The 14,744-nt window shown below is 48.4% G+C and overlaps 1 protein-coding gene across 1 annotated transcript in view; it reads right to left on the reverse strand.

Moving 5' to 3' along the window:
* SHROOM3 (shroom family member 3) overlaps positions 1 to 14,744 on the reverse strand; it is a 309,586-nt gene that overhangs the window by 9,479 nt on the left and 285,363 nt on the right. The window contains exons 7-9 of the mRNA XM_065878012.1: positions 11,120 to 11,917; positions 9,568 to 10,074; positions 6,883 to 7,033 (exon numbers count right to left, since the gene is read on the reverse strand). Coding sequence (XP_065734084.1) covers positions 6,883 to 7,033; positions 9,568 to 10,074; positions 11,120 to 11,917 — 1,456 coding nt within the window. The remainder of the gene's footprint in view (positions 1 to 6,882; positions 7,034 to 9,567; positions 10,075 to 11,119; positions 11,918 to 14,744) is intronic.

Consider the following 14,744-nt stretch of genomic DNA (forward strand, 5'->3'; position numbering starts at 1 on the left):
CTGGGTAGCACCAGGTCTTGATGCCAAAATGGCAACCTCCCGGAGAGCTCAGGCCGATCATTCTTCTCTTGGAACTCTGCCACCAGTGTCCTTGCTGCCCCCAGTGAGCCACAGCTGACCCCTGCCGCCCAGGAGACCATCTAAGACTCGTAGGTAGATCCAGCCCAGGCTCCTGTGGAGTTACTGCTTTGTTTTGTGTCCCAGTGTACGTGAAACCTTACGTGCACCCTCCAAGTGTGGAGTCTCTGTTTCCCCCAGCCTTGTGGAGCTCCTGCAAATGAGCCCTGCTGGCCTTCAAAGCCAAATGCTCTGGGGGTTCCTCCTCCTGATGCCAGGCCCTCAGGCCGGGGAGCCTAACGTGGGGCTCAGGACTCTCACTCTTACGGGAGAACCTCTGCGATATAATTATTTTCCGGTCTGTGGGTCCCCCCCACAGTGGGTATAGGATTTGATTATGTCGCGAAAGCTCCCCTCCTACCGTGCTGTTGTGGCTGCTTCTGTGTCTCTGAACGTAAAGTATCTTTTTTTTGTAGGTGCCAGTCTTCTTCGCGGATGGCTGTCCAGCAGTTGGTTGTGACTGCAGTGTTTCCGAGAGAGGAGGTGAGCTCACCCTTCTACTCTGCCATCTTCTTCAGAAATGAGGAGCTGATTTAGTTTGGATCCTTGCTGTCTCTTTCCTCACAGCACGTGCTGGCCGCTACCCCCTTGATACGAGGTGTGCAGGTGTGGTGGTCCTTGTGCACTCCCAGGACAGCGGGGTCACCTGCTGTTTTGGTTTTCAAAGACATCAACAGGGGCAGAAGAACCAGAAGCCTGTCTGTACAGGAGCGGATGTGTACTCTGGGGCTTCAGGGGACAAGGAAGGACAGAATAAGATGAAAATGCCTAGGGGTGATACAGGGAGGTTTCTGTGGGAAGGACCGGAAAACCTGCATCCCACGTTGTGTGACCTATCTATCAAAGCAGAAAGGTTGCGGGGGCCTCACTGCCACTTCAGATAGTCTCTAGCACATTCTCTGTCAGGAGTGGTTCTCATTTCCTCTCGGGAAGGCTTGTGACCAGAAAGTTGTTCAGTCTCTTGGTTCTGGGGGACAGGAATCTCTGACATACAAGAAATGTTATTAAGTTTCTTTAAATGCAACAAAACATCCTCCTCCCTCCCTGAATGACCTCCCTTGTTTTTCCTATGTCTGTTACCACAGTCACTGAGGCCAGGAACTCGGGAGCCAGCCCTCCTCCTTCCTCTCTCCCATGCTCCGTGTCCAATCTGCTACCAGATTCTGTCCCTTTTGCTTCCTTTAAAAAAAAAAAACTAAATCCATCTGTTTCTCACTGCTCCTACCGCAGCTCCCTTAGGCCCGCCTTGTTGCTTCCTGGCCCAGGCGGCTGTAACTCCCTCCCAACTACCCTCTCTTCCTCCCGTCTCGCTGCATGCACAGCTTCCCTAAATGTAAATCCACCGCATCTCCCTCCCCGCTGGTAAACCCCCGGGAGAGGGACTGATGGTGGCCAGATGGCGGGAGTCCACGCCAGCCTCTCTCCCCTCCCTCCTCCAGCGAACACCCCTGGACCCTGAAGAGGGCTCTGCAAGGTTAGCTGTGGCAGTGCGCCGGGGAGGGGAGCCACGCCTGAAGTACGACCCAGAACAGGGGTGCGTCTCCTGCTTCTCCCCTTTTATGCCCTGGTTCTGCCCTGGAAATAGCCTCAATGCTGAACGGCACAGAGGGTGTGGCAGCTAAAAGGCTGCTTTCTGTGAGATAAAGCAGGTGGGGGAATCCTGTTTCTTCCTCTTCCCTCTCTCCTCCCCCCCCCCCCCCGTTTCCCAGCCCTGCCCCGCAAAGTGACTCTCCTTGCAGAGTGCATGGTGCAGTGGTGGCACAGGCACTTAACACCCCAAGAGAACACCCTTCTTTCTGTCCAGAGGAACGGGGACAACGACCCCATGGACCGAAGAGTGTGAGGGGAATCAGCAGTATTCTTCTCTACTGAGGATAGTCCCAGCTATGCAGAATGGCACGGCCGTGCAGGCTGCCGTGACACCACAAGAACTTGTCCTATTTCTAGCCAGAGGACCAGGTCAAGGGGCCGCTGGGAGCTGGGAGTGGGGGGGGGGGGGGGGTCAGGTGGAATACTGGACAGGGAAAAAGGAGACCCCCTAATTCGGTGTCTGAACTGCCTTAGGTCCGGGCTCACCCTCAAGCTGCACGTGTGCGGGACAGACCCAAAGCAGCACGGCAACGGCTTTGAGAACTGAACTGTGACAGAACAACTCACCCAAGTCCCAGGCTCAGCCCTGAAAGGTGCCGTGTAGGACAGTCACATATAAGATGGCAGAGGCTCTGAAAACTGAATTGACACTGGAACCAACAGCCAGAGGTGGGACAGAACTTGTAGCCTGAACCTAACTAGGCTGCCTGCTAAAACAAAACAAAAAATCATCCTTCTTCAGAGGATTTTCACAGAACCCAGGACTTACACCATAACACCCAAAATGTTCAGGTACAATATTACCCAGCAGGAAAAGAACCAGTAAAATGTGAACAGCTCTCAGGGGAAGACAACCAACAGGTGCTAACCCTGAGATAACCCAAACGGGACGATAAAAGCCTTTAAAATAGCTTTTGTAGCTATGCTCCACGGTGGAAGTGAACACTCTTGAAATGAACAGACAGACACGACAAAAAAAGTGAACGGAAATTTTAGAACTGGAAACGATAATATCTGAAAAATTTTTAAAAATCACTGACAGAATAGAGGCAGGAAAGGCAGTGAAACTGAAGATAGATCAATAGAAATTATCCAATCTGAATGAACTGACAGAAAACATTAAAAAACATAACAGGACTTCCCTGGTGGCACAGTGGTTAAGAATCCACCTGCCAATGCAGGGGGCACGGGTTCGAGCCCTGGTCCAGGAAGATCCCACCTGCTGCAGAGCAACTAGGCCCGTGCGCCACAACTACTGAGCCCGAGCACCCTAGAGCCCACATGCCACAGCTACTGAAGACTGCGCACTCTAGGGCCTGCGAGCCACAACTACTGAAGCCCGCGTGCCTAGAGCCCGTGCTCCACAACAAGAGGAGCCACTGCAGTGAGAAGCCCGCACACTGCAATGAAGAATAGCCCCCGCTCGCCGCAACTAGAGAAAGCCCGCGTGCAACAACAAAGACCCAAAGCAGCCAAAATAAATAAATAATCAAAAATAAAAAAGCCCTAAAAAAAAAAAATGAGCAAAGTTTCAGAGATCTGCAGGACAATATCAAAAGGTCTAACATTTGTGTCACTGGAGTCCCAAAAGGAGGGAAAGAGATTAGCACGTAAAAAAGTATTTGAAGACATACTGGCTAAAAACATCCTGAATTTAGTGAAAGAAAGACATAAGTTTACAGAATCAAGAAGCTTAGTAAACCCCAACAGGATAAATCAAAGAAAGTTAGGCCCATACATATCATAACCAAACTGTTGAAAATCAAAGATAAAAAATTTGAAAGCAGCCAGAGGAAAGCAACACATTGCATATAGGAGGAACAAGTATTCAACGGCTGTGCGTTTCTCATCAGAAACCATGAAAGCAAGAAGAAATGGGACATTTTTGAAGTGCTAAAAGAAAAAGAATAGTCAACCCAGAATTCCATATCTAGTAAAAATGCTTTAGAAATGACAACAGAATACAGACATTCTTAGATGAAGGAAAACTAAAAGAATCTGTCACCAGCAGACAAATGCTTCAAAAAAGAAATGCTAAAGGAAGTTCTTCAGGCTGAAAAGCAGACAGACCAGAGGAAAACTTTAAGAATAAAGCAAAAGCGACGGAAACAGGCAGCTGAGAACCATGTGGGTCACTAACGATCTTGTGGGGAAAGCCAGTTCTGAGGAATAACAGATTTTTTTGCCTTTTGAAATATTCCACTAAGTCTCTAAGCCAAAGCCTTTTGGCCTTCAGAACAGAGAATCATGAGATCTGGTGAGGCAGATTTTTGCCAATAGATATGGCAGGTTTAGCCAAAGAATTGAAAGCCCTAAGTATTAAACTGTCTTTAGATTTTTATGTATGTCAGAAGTTCAGAGAGTGATTGTTTTATATTTTAAGTAATACTTATATTTACTTGGAATATTACAATTCATCATCTAGGATATATAAATAAAAAGTATATTAAAGTAGAACTGATTGGAAATGCTAGTTTCAAAATATTAATAAATCAGGATTCTAGTTTCCATGCACTCTTAGTTTCACGCGTAGAAATACATCTTAGGTTTACTAACTTTAAACCTTAGGCAACAAATTATTACTTTGCAGAAGTTGGTAGAAGGCTACACTCTGCCTTAGAACCATCTTGTCCAAGCATCACGTTTTAAAACCATCCTTAGGGAACATAAACCTTGTTATATACTGGGAAGAGAACTGCATTTTCAACTTCACACTGAATATATTAATAGATGCCTTCAACAACATCAATTAAAGCCTGCATATTTTCTCTCTTTCCAGATCAGATATGTAAATGCAAGTGACACACAAATTCTATTACACGTTAATAAACCTGTAGTTGCTTAAAACAAAAAAATCTCATAGGGTTCTCCACTACCACACGGTAAAATCCAAACTCTTTGGCATTTCAGACAAAGCCCCACGTGACCTCCATGACCTGCCCCCGTGGATCCCCCCAGCCTTGTCTCCTGCCATTCATGGCCTTTCTTTGTTATTCTCTAAATTTGGTAATTTCTAATTTAATCATGAGACTTTATTTTATAATGCATTCCCAAATAACAGACCTCCTGGCAGTATCTTTCTTCAATACGTATGCGCTCTCCATGTTTTTTCACACAACTACCTCTTCTCCCACGCTGTTCCCTTTGTCTTGAGTGTCCCCTCCTTCTCTTCTTGTCCTGGCTCACTCTGATTACTTCAGCGTAAAATGTGACAATATTGGCATCAGAGCAGTTTTGTGTAAAGAAGCTAATAAGGCACTAAGTAAAAAAAACCATAGCCCACATCCGGGATTAAGAAATGCTTGACAAATGGTACCTACTGTCATTTCCTGTGAGGACTAATCCTCTTATTCCTTCGTGTTCTCAGGCTAAAAATACTTCTTGCCACATAATCCTCAGAGTGAGAGGGTGATAATAAAGTGATGAAAAAGCAGTTAAAAAGTAAAATTAAGATGGGGAGGAAAAAGCAACAAGTAGTTTGCCACACTGCTACTGTAGAGCAGGGTATGTCTACGTGCAAAAAAACAAAACAACAAAAAACTGTAAAATGTTCAGTTAAAGATGCCCTGGCAGGGCTTCCCTGGTGGCGCAGTGGTTGAGGGTCTGCCTGCCGACGCAGGGGACACGGGTTCGTGCCCCGGTCCGGGAAGAGCCCACATGCCGCGGAGCGGCTGGGCCCGTGAGCCATGGCCACTGAGCCTGCGCGTCCGGAGCCTGTGCTCCGCAACGGGAGAGGCCACAGCAGTGAGAGGCCCGTGTACCGCAAAAAAAAAAAAAAAGATGTCCTGGCAACTTAGTACTTACAATGGTGTTTATTATAGCTCCCTCTTTGGGATAAATGTAGACAGACTATAGCAATGTGGTTTTCCCCCCCAATCCCATTAAGTGGGAGACAGGAGGCGTGCTATGAAGCAGGCGTGTACATGGGGAAATTGGGCTGGGAGAGCATGCGTTACGAACAGCAGCTGCATTGTATCAGCATGTCAGCCATGCACCGTGAGCCCAACGAGGCTGGGACTGTAGAAGGGAGAAGAATACCACTGACGGAGGTGCTTCTAAAATCCTTCAATCCTCCTGCCCCATTGCTCCCTGCTCCCACAGTCTATATCCTGTGGTCTCATTCCAACACATAAACAAGAGAGCTTAGGACACATATTATAGAACAAACAAAACAGAATCACGTAAGAAAGTTTCTCCTGGAATTGGCACCACTGAGAAGCCCTTACATTCCCAGCTCAGCATCAGGCAAGCTTTAACAGAGTCCTTTCCTTTTCAGCATGCAGGCCTGAGTTGTATGAAGAGCTGTGAGCACAGTGGCAGGCAACCCATCTGGGGCTGTAGGGAAAGCAGCCGGGCAAGAACTTTCTCCCCTTTGGGCACAGCCAGGCTTAGATCTCCATGGCGTATGATCATTCTTAAAATGCTTTACATTTAAAATTTCTGTAGGAGCAGCAAATGCTAACAACTAAGTTCCAATACTGTGCTTTCAAGCCGTTTATTGAGGTATGACAAAGAGAGTTGGAAAATCTAAAGAGGAACACTTCCTTTTCTTGGAAGTGTCTTTTGACAATCGGTCTCTCTTTCCTTAGAGTTTCTAGGTTTTCTAGTTTTCCTTTTGACCATGAAACATAAAAGTTATGCAGACCACTGACATTGGCTGGTCAGCTGCTTAGAACGGTGTTGGGGTCTCTTTGTTAGACCAGGAAGCAGCTATGTGACTTGTAGGAAATACCTTAAGCCCTCTAACCTTCACTTTTGTCATTTGTAAAAACAAAAATAACAGGAGAGCTGTGAGGCAATTGCTCCAAGTGCCCTGCAAGTCGAGAATCTCGTGATGGTCTGGCGAGGTTGGTGATGTGACAGGCCTTTTCCCCTCCTGCTGTAAGGGGCCAATAACCCTGCTAGGACCTCGACTATCTTTCTGGGGGGAGTAGAACAAAGGCCCCCATTTCTTTTTTTTTTTTTTGCAGTACGCGGACCTCTCACTGTTGCGGCCTCTCCCGTTGCGGAGCACAGGCTCCCGACGCGCAGGCTCAGCGGCCATGGCTCACGGGCCCAGCTGCTCCGCGGCACGTGGGATCCTCCCGGACCGGGGCACGAACCCGCGTCCCCTGCATCGGCAGGCGGACTCCCAACCACTGCGCCACCAGGGAAGCCCCCCATTTCTTTCCTTACCTTCTTTTCGTTGATGTCTGCCGGCTCCTCTTCCTCATTCACCTCCTCTGGCATAGCTTTGATTTTGTTCAGAAGCTCGGCCTTGGGAGCAGACACGCTGTAGTAGACAGGACAGTTGACCAACATGCCCGCTGCTTCCTTGTCTTCACTCCTGGGTCAGAAAGAACAAAAAGTACAGCCACACGCAGCTTAATTTCACCATACGTTTGTCCATTCGGAAATGTGTAAAAAAATTATATTCAGTATCCTCCCAGAAGTGAGGATGGACTAATAGGTATTTACTAGTGACTGCCTACTAACGTGTGGGGCTCTTGAAGCCAGCATACTAGGGATGGAAAACCACCAAGGGCAATATTGGGAAGGGGAGTGGGAGTCAGGACTATGGACGTTTAACCTCTCTGCATGTTTCTCCTTTTGTGATAGACAGAATGATACTGACTCCCTGTTTCACAGAAAGACAACAGGGAGCATCGACTTAGTCACTGTGAAAGCCTTTTCAAGGTGCTGCCCAAGTCTCAGGTTTTAGGTTAATTACTTCCTACTCTTCCATGTTACCCATAATGTTTCTGACGTCTACTATAATTGTTGCTTGCACACCTACCAGTTCTCCTTTTCATGTAAGCCTGAGGCTCTGTGTAAGCCTGGAACTTGGAGCTTGCTGGTCAACAGTGAACGGATACAAGAGGTAAAATCTACTCACTGATTACACGGCAGGGGGGATTTCAAGGCTGGAGAACAAACTAGAAGTTGGGAACCTGAATAACTATGCTCTTTGTTTTACTATAGTCAAGCTGCCTTTCATACTCTATAGGTAAAGCCCTACTCACTGAATAAATGACTCTATGGACATAATTAGGTTCTCTAGGAGAGGTAGTCTTGTGACATTGTTTAACATCTAGACCATCATTTTACTATGGAATAAAGAGCCACCAAAAAGGTGTTTTTACTAGTTTCCCGCTTGCTGGGGTTATTCCTCTACACAATACAGTCATATTAATCCAGTTAATTGAAAAGATGGGGAAAAGGTCTTCTGATATAGTCCCCCCCCACCCCGACATATATTCACTGCCTCACAAATAGGCTTCTTGGACATCTATCTGATTAAACCTCACAGTGGCTATTGGCGCAGTCTCCTGTACAACAAGGACAATGCTCATTTTTACCAGAAGATGGCGATGCCATCCTTTTGCAATTCCTTAGGAAGCTCTCAGTGCTGCAAAAGCTACATGACCATTTCACTTCTAAACCTATGTTCTCATGGATAATGCCAGGAAATGCTTTTCTAAGCATGTACTTGTAAATTACTTTGGGCTTCCCATAGCGATTGACTGGAGGACAACCACCCGTGGTGAACCGACTGGCACATCCACAGAAACTCATCTGTGGGTCCCTCGCATACCCAGTGGATTGCCTTGCACATTGTAGGTGCTTAAGAAGTGTTTGCTAAACACATGACCCTGGATAAGTCACTTCTCCTCAATTAGTCTCTGTTTGCCACATCTGAAAAAGCAGGGGCTGGACAAGGTGACTGCTGAGGGCTTGTATCAGGAGAGCCTCCGATAACCTATCAGATAGCCTGTAAGTACCACGCAGTTCTTTCCTTTCTCCCCTCCCCTGTGTTCCTGTTAGTAATTTAGCGAGAATCAGTTGGAAATTTCTAAAATGCAAGCCCAAATTCAGATGGAATGCTCTCCGCTTTTATGTAGTCTGGAAGCCACTAACTGGAGCTCCGGACTGTTGATCCATATAGTTTTCATTGAAAATTTAAAAGAAAATAAAAACCATTCTAAATCTCTCCCACGGTAGTCCCTTAAGGAAATCAAACATGCAAGAAAATACTGCAATAACCCGGGAGAAATCAAAAGGAGGAAAAATACAGACTGCTCACGTTCCTCTCACCAGCTGTGGGCAGGCGCTGGGATGCACGTTACAGGACGGGGAACGCGCTGCTCAGGGAGCTTCGGGTGCAGGCCCACGGCTGAACAAGACCATGGGCGCACTCCTGTTCAGCCCCTTCCTGATGTTCAGGATGTGAGCAGACGCCCACCCTACCTCTTCAAAGGTGAATGTCAGCGGAGTAAGTCAATCTGTTTCTCTAGGCTGTCACGCTTTTTACAAGACCATGTTCACCTCGGCCGAGGGGAGGCCCCTGTGTGCTCACCACTTCCACCTGCCCCTCCCTCAGCACTAACCCATGTGGGGCTCTGTAAGGGCAACTCTGGCAGAACGGGCAGCTGCACGTGTGCTGAGTTTTTAGGGGCACTGTATAAGCACTGAGAGCGCGCAGACACCATCACTCACATGTTCTATGACTTCAGCTGGGCGTGGTTCTCATTCCTCTCTGCTTCAGTTTCCTCATTTGTAAAATGGAGATAAAATCGGTAGCTATCTCAGAAGGTTCTCACGAACATTAAATGAGATAATGCTTACATAAAGAATATGATGCTTGACGCAGAGAACGTGAACGATAGGTTATAAACTAATTACTATTACTATTACTACTTGTTGCTGGGCAAACAACTCAAGGTAGGTCAGAGCCATTCCCCTAAGGCTGAGATGGAATGTCAGTCTGGGGTCAGGATCTTTGGAAGCGGGAAAACCTCAGATGAGCAGTTCTAGACTTATCATCACCCCCATGGAAGGAGTTCAATTTTAAGTCTCTTTGGGTCATGACCAGGGACTTACCTCTTAGCTTCACATCCTGGGAAGCTGACAGTTCTCTGCATGGCCTTCCTCTTTATGCTGTTTTCCTTCAGCAGATTAGCATCTCGTGGAAACAAACCTTCCATCAGGTCCATAGTTGTCTTCATTCTGGAGTCTGGATCCAAAATGTCTGCCAGAGATTTGTCTTGGTGGACAATTTCCTTGGCCAGAGTCTCTGTTCTCATGTCTTCTGAGGTCTTCTGAGGGCCAGAACTGACATTCTCTTCTAAACTTTGAGTCCCACTGACTGGGTCGTGGCTGAGGCTTTGGGTCTGGATGGAAGGTGGCTGCCCTGGGCTTGGCTGCTTGCTAAGAGACCCGGCAGGCTGGGGCGGAGCACCGGTGGTGGAGGGTGGGTTGGTCTCATTGGCCTCTGAACTCTTGATGGAAGTTTGGGATCTGGAAGCCAGTATCTGACTGTCAACCAAATGGGCTGCACCAGGGCTGGGCCTTTCCTTGGCAACTGTCACCTTGGCAAGTTTGCCGGAGCTGCTAGGGGTATTAAAAGAGAGTGGTTAAGAGAAGAGTCAGCAGGAGGGTGAAGGAAGGCAGGGAGACGTTTGCACACGAGGGCTGCAGCTTCCCACACACATCAGGAGTTTCTGGGGTTGTTATTCCCTACAAACGGCAGGGTTCAAAAGGGCCTTCAACTAAGTCCACTAGCTGGTCACAGGGAGGTTGTGTGACTTTTTAAGGGGGACAAATGTAGCAGGAATTCAGTTTTGGTGAATGTTGTTCTCGGATTCTTATCAAAGTGAACAGAGGGTAGTGAAAGGGAACAGGTGGTGTTTAGGGGAAGTTACGACAAGGGTGCTATCAGACAATGTATTTTAGTGCTGTCCTAGGGAGTATGTGTTGGGAAATGCCTCTTCCTCATTCTCCTGGCTTCCAAGCAGAGGTCTTCCCTAAACGTTAATGACCTTCAGCCTTACTTTTTATTCCTTCCTATGGACAGAGAGAGTGACTCTGCAAAGAGAAGCTGACCATAGCCCATTCCTAGTCCAGCCTCTTTCTTTAGAGAGTAAGGTTACCTCCAGGCTTGCTCTTGCGTGTTCACACGTGTGCTTGCTGTGTGTGTGTCTTGCACAGCCTGTGACTAGGCGGGCATCCCTGTTTAATTTGGGGCTCAGTATCAGGAGGCCCACTTATACTCAGATAGGAGCCATATTCTCCAGGATCAGCTCTCTCAGTACTAAAAGTGATTTTTTTTTGTCTTCTGAATGCCTTTTTCTTTTGCCTTATTTCTTAACGGGTTCAGAACTCTGGGCAGGGAAGAGGGATGCTGTTTATTTGGACTCTTTGAACCTGCCACATCCACAGAAATGAACCTCACCTTGGCGCCCAAGGACTACTAAAATGACGACCACCAAGGTCAACAAATGGAACAGCTGTGCCAGTGTCGTGAGCTGGGCTCCTGTTAAAAAACCTCCACAGGGCTCTCCAGTGGCCAGCACAGGCGGCTCTGGGAAGCGTGGAGTGTGGAAATCTCTTCCTGGGGCGGGAGACCCTTAACTTGGCGGAGGGCTGCTCTCACCTGGCGTGGGGCTCCCGGTAGTCCTCGCTGTCCCACTGCTCCGCGCACACAGCTTCAGGGGGAGGCGGAGGGAAGCGGTCCAGGTTCTGGGCCGGGGCTTCCCAGCTGGGCGGGGGCGGCGCTTCGCAGGCGGGGCCGGAAGAGGCGGTGGAGCGTAGGTCCCTGTCAAACACCTGGTCGTCGTTGTCCTCCAGAGGCGGCAGGGAGGCCAACGGGGCCGACCCAGAGATCCGGAGGGAGACCCTGCCCAGAGTGCCCGGGGCCCCGAGGGGCGTGTCCGGGTCTGAAGTGCTGCTCGGGCTGGGGAGGGCCTGCGGCTTGGGGTAGTGCTTGGGGCTCGCGCACCCAGGCGATGTGCCGTCCTCCGGGGGGCTGTCCTCTCGGACCGCGTGGGCCCTCTTCACCCAGGGCGGGGAGGGCCGCGTCCCTGCTCCCTCCTCCTTCCTGCGCTCGGGGCTGGGAGGCTGGGCCGGCCAGTGGCCGCCATTTTTGGGGGTCCCGGCTGGGGTGCAGGGCTGGGCGGCGGCGGCGGCCTGTGAGCAGTAGCTCGAGGGGCCAGAGGCAGGCAGGGCTGAGCTCGGCGGTGCAGCCCTGGTGTCCGGGAGATGCCCTTGCGCTCCTGAGGGCAGGGGCCGGGGGCAAGGCGTTCTGCTGGCCTGCCTTGGAGGGTCCAGCGGTCCCAGACCCCTGCCGGGAATGGAGGCACCACCACCTGCTTTGCAGCCCGAAACCCCGCAACGAGGGCTGGGATGGTGTTGGAGCAACAACATCTCTTCACGGCTGGAACAGCTGAATGGCCTGGAGTGGGATACAGACACATAGGTTAGCTCTGAAGAAAAGGGGCAAACACTGAGCCCAAGGTGCATTTCATGGACGGGAAAAGCATTTGATGGGGAGAAGGAAGCCCGGAGGAGCTGCACACTGTCTTCCCTTGGCTGCTCATACAAAGAACCAAGTTTAAATGAGATGCCAAGTAGGCATAAACTCCTGCAGGAAAATGTCACACGGCAAGCCTGGGGTCACAAGGCATTTCTTTTTATTAACCCTCTCATCACCCCATCTACCTCCCCCCATGCAAGGCAGCTTTTGAGGACAGGCTTCAGGATATAAAAGGCAGGAGCAGGTATGTTTCTTCTGCTCCTTTTAGGACTAGTTTGGGAACCAGCTCCTGACTCTGGGGAAAAGAATGCTGCCTCATTCTCCACAGGTGTGAGCCCCACGGGGGAGGTCTGTTTGGAAAGTATTTGCGTGGGCTGCAGAATCTGAAGGGTTTATTTACAACTTTCTCTTAGTCTCCCAGTGTTTTCATTTCTTAAAACGGAAAGTAAGAAGGAAAGGGAGAGTCTCACCTAAGGAGCTAATAAGCAGTTACCTCTGGAGAAAGAGACTGACCATAACGAGCAAATAGGGTGCATGGCCGTTTAAACAGCTGTCCTCTAGTCTCTTAAGGAAAAACCCAACAATTTCCAATACGTTTGTTAACGTGTTTGAAAGGAAAAAAAAGGAGAACAAAAACAAAGAAAACACGTCTCTAGCACTGCCTGCCTGCCATGCAAGAGTTAATGTGAGGATAGGGGCTTCCCTGGTGGCACAGTGGTTGAGAGTACGCCTGCCGATGCAGGGGACACGGGTTCGTGCCCCGGTCCGGGAAGATCCCATGTGCCGCGGAGCGGCTGGGCCCGTGAGCCATGGCCGCTGAGCCTGCGCGTCCGGAGCCTGTGCTCCGCAACTGGAGAGGCCACAACAGTGAGGGGCCCGCGTACCGCAAAAAAAAAAAAAAAAAAAGAAAAAAAAAAAAAGGGGGAGACATCACTAAAACACACAATAAAATAATATTTATCTTTTAAAGATGTAGCCCAAATAAACTTTGATATAACATTTTTAGTTTATGTTTAATCTTCCTAGTTTACAGGAACCATACTGTAAAAAACTATATTTTTGAAGGTAATAGTTGAGTTAAATGCTTAGTTTGGTTGAGAATACTTCTTCCTGGTAATTGTTTTCCAAGAATAAAGACTAGTATCATAAAGATTTTATTTCAGTCTCTTTTATAATAGAGTGTGAGAGACAAGCATCTATTGACATGTATCCAGGAATCAAGTTTGATTAGTCTCGTGTTTTTCCTTCATAGCATTTTTTAATGTGGTTTAAAAAAACCCCACATAACATAAAATTAACTACTTTAAATTCATTTTAATGTTAAATTTTAAAATGTTCAGTTCAGTAGTGTTAAATACACCAATACTGTTGCAAAACAGATCTCCAGAACATTTTCATCTTGCAAATCTGAAACTATATACCTATTAAGCAACAACTCTTCTTTTGCCACTCCCCTGGCCCTTGTAACCACCATTCTACTTCTCTATAAATTCGACTACTTTAGATACCATACAAGGGGAATCATAAGGTATTTATGACTGGCTTATTTCACTTAGCATAATGTCCTCGAGGTACATTCAGGCTGTAGCATGTGACAGCATTTCCTTCCTTTTAAAGGCTGAATAATATTCCACTGTACGCATATACCACATTTTGTTTATCCACTCATCCATCTGTGGACATTCGGGTTGCTTCCACCTCTTTGCTATTGTGAATAGTGCTGCCTCGAACATGGGTACGAAAATCTCTCTTCAAGACACTGCTTTCAATTCTTTGGATTTATACTCAGAAGTGGGATTGCTGGGTCATATGGTAGATTTTTAATTTCTTGAGGAACCTCTATACTGTTTCCGTAGCAGTTATACCATTTTGTAACCCTACCAACAGTGCACAGGGGTTCCAATTTCTCCGCATCCTCACCAACACTTGTTCTTTTATGTTTTCTCGATCGTAGCCATTCTAATGAGTGTGGTTTTGACTTGCGTTTCTCTGATGATTAGTGATGTGCAGTATCTTTTCATGGGCCTGTTGGCCATTTGGAGAAATGTCTGTTCAAGTCCTTTTTGGAATCCAGCAATTTTATTTTTTGTGGTTGAATTTAGTTTCACCTTAGACTTCAGACCAGCTCTCTCTCTCTTTTTTTTTTTTTTGTGGTACGCGGGCCTCTCGCTGTTGTGGCCTCTCCCGTTGCGGAGCACAGGCTCCAGACGCGCAGGCTCAGCGGCCATGGCTCACGGGCCCAGCCGCTCCGCAGCATGTGGTATCTTCCCGGACCGGGGCACGAACCTGTGTCCCCTGCATCGGCAGGCGGACTCTCAACCACTGCGCCGCCAGGGAAGCCCTGCCATGCGTTCTTATACCACCATTTGTTTGTGCTCTTATTTCCTCCCGACCCCTACAAGTGGACTCCATTATATAAATTTCTAAGTTCACGTCACTCTTTTTTTTTGTTTTTTTGCGGTACGCGGACCTCTCACCGCCGCGGCCTCTCCCGCCACGGAGCACAGGCTCCGGACACGCAGGGTCAGCGGCCATGGCTCACGGGCCCAGCCACTCCCCAACATGTGGGATCTTCCCGGACCAGGGCACGAACCCGTGTCCCCTGCATCGGCAGGCGGACTCTCAACCACTGCGCCACCAGGGAAGCCCCAGACCAGCTCTCCTTTGGCAGAGCTCTAGTTCACTGTTAGTCTTCCCTTGTCTCTAGCTTTGAATTAATGCAGCCAAACTAAAGTCCTCAGCCTCA

Source organism: Phocoena phocoena, chromosome 5, assembly GCF_963924675.1.
Source record: "Phocoena phocoena chromosome 5, mPhoPho1.1, whole genome shotgun sequence".
NCBI lineage: Eukaryota > Metazoa > Chordata > Mammalia > Artiodactyla > Phocoenidae > Phocoena > Phocoena phocoena.